The sequence below is a fragment of the Lynx rufus genome, unplaced genomic scaffold (assembly GCF_022079265.1).
Source record: "Lynx rufus isolate CCGP_SWC_20201006 ecotype Redwood Valley unplaced genomic scaffold, mLynRuf1.p SCAF_4, whole genome shotgun sequence".
NCBI lineage: Eukaryota > Metazoa > Chordata > Mammalia > Carnivora > Felidae > Lynx > Lynx rufus.
In genome coordinates, this window is record NW_025814856.1 from 67,799,315 (window position 1) to 67,804,547 (window position 5,233).

At 50.6% G+C, this 5,233-nt stretch overlaps 1 protein-coding gene across 1 annotated transcript; it reads left to right on the forward strand.

Annotated features, from left to right (window-relative positions):
* Window positions 1-2,007: 2,007 nt before the first annotated feature.
* Window positions 2,008-2,763, forward strand: POM121L12 (POM121 transmembrane nucleoporin like 12). The gene has a single exon (XM_047095216.1). It carries the CDS (start codon window positions 2,008-2,010, stop codon window positions 2,761-2,763), a length of 756 nt encoding a protein of 251 aa, XP_046951172.1.
* Window positions 2,764-5,233: the final 2,470 nt, after the last annotated feature.

The window sequence follows — 5,233 nt, forward strand, 5'->3', positions numbered from 1 at the left end:
ATACTGCGCATTGAAATACATTTTAAGAAATCTATATTCAATTGTATTGACAGTCCACTCTGGTGACAATGATATTACTGTCTTAAGAGGCGTCTTAGTTATAGAGTCATTGCTATCATTATCAGGAAATGTCTTGTTAAGAAGAAAATTATAGCATAGGAATTTCTTGTTTTCAAAATCATATCCTGAGGGATCGTCACCAAATAAGGAATGTGGAAGAAATGAACAGGAATTGGTGAGTGGAAAGTGTTACAGATCTCATCCTCCAGTACCCCTTGGCTGATAGCACACCTACCTCTCCAACAAGCGGATTCCTTCCCAACTGCAGAAGCCTCATGGAGCCTTCTCAGTAGGCTCCTTCTAATGTCCTCAACATTTACCTGTTTGCCTCTCAGATCCAAAATGCACCTGCGGCTTGCTCTTGGATTTGGTACTTACTTCATCAGCTTCCACTTTTCTGTACCTTTACTGGCTCGTTCTGCAGGCACGTGCTTTTGAGGAAAACGTTCTGGGGAACAGTTAGTTTCACACCACCCTCAGCCTCCCCCACGATATATGTACCCTAGTCTTCAAACGCTGGTTTTGTCGTCAGATGCTTTTCACTGTTCATCGGAAATGCGAACCACTGCTGTTGTAGAGGTGGATTACCCGTACCGATGGAAAAAAGAGAAATGGCATTAACGTTCAAAGAGAGTAAAATCCACTTGCGAATGTATGAATGTAGGAAAGCTTAAATTACAGGGAGTCTTCATAAAACCCACATTGTTTGGGCTAAAACGTAAATCGTGGTCTGCTGTCACCATTTCCTTAAGAAGCAAATTGCAGAAAGTAACACTAACAACCATTCTAGAAGAATAAAACATGTATCATGTTTACTGAAACAAAAACCGGTTATTTATTTTTCCTTAAAAGGGCATTCAAATGAATTATGTTTAGCTTTTACGATAATGAAAGAGAGTGGCCGTCTGTCAATACTGGATCTGTAATTTTTATGAACTGCAGGAATTATTATGCCTTCTTCCTCTAAAGTTGAGTACCAAAATAGAGACAATCCTTCTGGGGGAGATGTAAACCAGCACAGACCCTGTGCAGAACAGTTTGGTAATTTCTCAAGAGCTTAAACAGTTACCGTAGGACCTAGCAATTCTGCCCTAGCTACACACCAAAAGAAATGAAAACACTTGTCCATGTAAAATTTTACACATGAATGTTCATGACAACATTATTCATAATATCAGATGACTGGAAACAACCCAAATGCCCATTTACTGGCCACAGATAAACAAAATGTGGTCTCTCCATACAATGGAATGATGCTGGACCATAACAACAGTGAAATGCTGCTACATGGAAGGACCTGGAAAAGCATAGGCTAAGCAAAAGAGGCCAGTCACAAACCACTACCTATTACGTGACCCCATTTATATGAAAGCTCACAAATAGGAAAATCTGCATCTAGAGAGAAAATGAATTAGTGAATGTTTCGTGGCTCCGGAAAGGTAGGGGGTGGATGGGATAGCTATTGAGTACAGGATTTGCTTTTGAAGCAATGAAAATGTTTTCAGGTTGACCATGGTGATGAGTGCACATATCTGTGAAAGTACCACAAGTCATAGAAATGTAACCTTTGGGTGAATTGTATGATATGTGGATGATATCACAATAAAAATGCTGGGAGGTGGGGGTGGGAGTGGAGATCGTGAGCGCTTAGGCCTCCATTCACAGCCAAACTCCTGCTACCAGCAGCGAGGGGAACGGAGGCTGGAGGCTGTGAGCCCCGCGAGCTGCCGCTGCGCCAGCAATCAGCTCCGGCGTCCCCGCTGCGGGCCCCACGCGCCCGCCAGGTTGAGGACGGTTACAACGCCCAGGCTCGCGCGCTTTCCCGGCGCCCAGACGCCAACGGTCATCTGAGCCCCGGACACTTCGCCGGCAGCCGGGTCCTGCGACTTTGGGAACTTCTGGAAGCCGAATCCCCACCGGAAGGCCCCCGCCCCGCCGTCGGCTCCCATGGGCAGCAACGTGAGCCCGCCCAGGCCCGCGCAGCCACCCCTCGGCGCAGGGCACCCGAAACCCCGGCCCCCGCCCGCCTCGACCCAGGACGGCGGGCGCCGCGTCCGCACCGGCCCCCTCCCCCGGACGCCGCCCAACTGGGACCCCTCCAGCCCGCGGAGGGTGGTCACCGAGGCCTGGAGGCGCTTTCCTGCCAAGGCGCCTCCGGAGACCGTCCTGGGGCCGGACCTGTCCAGCGCCTGGGAGAGTTACATGAAGCGGTGGGTTTGGAGCGCCCGCCACCCGAGACGGACCTGGAGCCCCGTGACCGTCAAGATCGCGCCGCCTGAGCGCAGGGGGAGCTCCTGGGCGTCTGCGGCGCAGGGGCGCGGCGCCTGCTCTGCGGGGCGTCCGCCCTCCCAGGAGCGCCCGGACCCGTGTGCCAAGGAGACCGTGCTGAGGGCCCTCAGCCAGTGCCCGAAGGGCAACCGGAGGTTTGACGGGCCCCTGTGGTTTGAGATCCCGGAGGGCGCGAGCCGGAGGCCCAACCCAGAGCCCAGGCCTTCCGCCTTTAAGCCCCTGATCAGAAATGGAGAAGTCCCTTCCTTCGTGCCCAGGCCAGGGCCGCTGGTCAGAAGCCTTCACTGCTGGAGCTGCAGTGTGTCGAAGGAGGACACGGACCTCGGGCCCGATGCCCAGCCCCCACCGTCTGCTGACCACCCTGCAGCAGGGACACTGTCAGCCCAGGACACAGATCCTCAGCTGCGGAGCTGAGAAAAGAGGCCGCGCTCCTGGGGCCTCACACCTTCCTCCACTACCTAAGAGCAGCGCCTGGGGCTCTCCTTCTCCACCCTGAGGTTACCCAGCCCTCAGGCTCCTTTGATTCCTGAGTCAGAGGCCCCTTACCTGCCTCCTGAGACTCACCGTTGTGTATTTATTCTCAGCCTCTGACCCCTTGCTCTATCTCTGCGTGGGACCCTGACACAGTACTGCGGCGGCCCCCAGACCCGCCTGTCCTTCCTGTGTAGATTCCGCGCTGAAAATTGTTGATAAGCCCCCTGCCTCCCCCGGCCTCCCCCTGCGTGCCTTTTTCGCTTCATTTTCTGGAAAATAGTTTTTCTTCCCCACCTTCCCTCTTTGCCCGGCTTGTATAAATATTTGATCACATTAAAAAATAATATTAATACTTTAAAAAGGTCTTGTTAATGTCACGCTATAGGGCACGTGGGTTCCGGATTGCAAGCGCAAGGGCGAAGCGCCTGCACCGGTAATAATAACTTGTGTTTATTTGAGGCCCTGATTGAAGTCCAGCCCAGCTAGAAAGCGGCGAGAGACCGGATAGGCTGAGGAGGCGTGGCATGAGGCCGTATACAGTACGGAAGTGTGTGAGTTTTATTCTGGGAACCACCGTTTTAGGCAGAGGAGAGGATAACCAGCTTGATCCCTCTGGCTGTCCTGTGGAGAGTGTGTTATCCAAAGGCAGGGATTGAAACAGAAACGAGGGGTGCCCGCTGCTGAGAGGGAAGCAATGCAGGTGAAAAGTGCACATGAATTTGGGGTGTGTCTCGAGGGTGGATGTTTTGGGGCTCGCGAATGTGACGGATGATAGCATTAGGCGAGTGGAAGAATCCAGGTCTCGGCCTATTGGTTCCGGAAACCGCCCGTGACAGTGCCCTTTGTTGAGGTGGGAAATGGCAGTGGGGACCATACCAGTCGAGGGTTCTGAGCTGGGCATGGTTGCTGGATACACACGTTTGTTACTCCGGTGAAATTGTCATCTGTGCCTTTGAACCCATCATCCTGGAACTCAGTGGAGGGTTTGAAGGCAGGGAAATAAATGCAGAAGTCGTGAGCACATAAGCCCACTTATATACATGGTGCTTAAGGCCGGGGACTGCATGGGATCGCCTCTGCAGAAAATGCATGGTGATGAACCCTGTCCTGCTCCCATGTTTAAAAGGTGAAAGAAAGGAGAGAGAAACCTAAGAAAACCACGGAGGTGGGAGAAAAGTCAGAAGCAGCAGGGACACCAAAAGAACTCTAGAAAGTGGGATTTGTCACCCATGTTGGCTGTGGAGGAGAAGTTAAGAGATATTCTGTCACTGACTTTGAAAAGAGGAATTGTTTCAGAGTGTAGGAGGTCAAGGCTGAATTAATTTGGAAGACGTTGGGAGGGACGGATGTGGAGGCAGGGTCTGGAGGAGCCATTTGGTAGATATTGAGTCGTGAGGTATAGCAGGCAAGTGGGAATGTTGGGGGCAGTTTTAGCTTATTTGGAAATTGTATTTTAAGAAAGGATAGGGAGGGGTGCCTGGGTAGCTCAGTCGGTTAAGCCTTGGACTCTTCATTTCAGCTCAGGTCATGATCTCTCGGTTCATGGGTTCAAGGCCCATGATGGGCTCTGTCTGCACTGACAGCACGGAACCTGCTTGGGATTCTCTCTCTTTCTCTCTTCTCTCTCTTTTCCCCTTCCCCTGCTTGCATGTGCACTTTCTGTTTCTCTCTTTCTCAAAAATACTCTAAAAAAAAAGGATTGGGAATATAATATGTAATATGTTCAGCCCATAAGTGATCATTGGCAAGATCTGGAAGGATGACCAGTTAGGTGCTGGTGGAGGGTGGGCTGGTACTTGATCCTCAATCACAGCAGGGGCTGGGGGCTGTGTGTGGATCCAGGGAGGTGGATCTGGGCCCCAGGGTGACTTACTTCTCTGTCTCCCGCTCTACCAGGGAATCACAAAGCAAGATGAGGTGAGAGAGGGCAGGAGGGACATATTTGAGGCTTGACAAAAGAGCTGAGCATGTGAAACAATTCTCTGAGTGGGACAGAAAAAAGAGTGGGAGAACGTAGTGGAATTATGAGAAAAAATGTCGAGTGTTCATTGTGGGGTTGGGTTCTTCAAATCAAGTGGGAAACCGGGAAAAATGATTCATTAGTCTTCTTTAGATTTTATTGTAGCTGAACTAGTATAAATGAGGATTGAGTCCATCATGGGTTTTAACTGTTATATTTTAACCTGTCTCACATTAACTGTTATAGTCCAAAATAATTTAATAAGGAGGAAGGAAGCAAAGGAGGTAAGATGTGTATTAGACAGGGTTCTCCTGAGAATCAGAACCAGTGTGTGAGTGTGTGTGTTCTTGGGTTCACCTGTGGAGGGGGGGAGAGAGAGAGAGAGAGAGAGAGAGAGAGAGAATCTAGAGGCTCTATACTCAACATAGAGTCTTATGTGGGGCTCAATCT

Coding starts and splice junctions, on each gene's coding strand:
- POM121L12 (XM_047095216.1), top strand. CDS start 2,008: ATGGGCAGCAACGTGAGCCCGCCCAGGCCCGCGCAGCCACCCCTCGGC.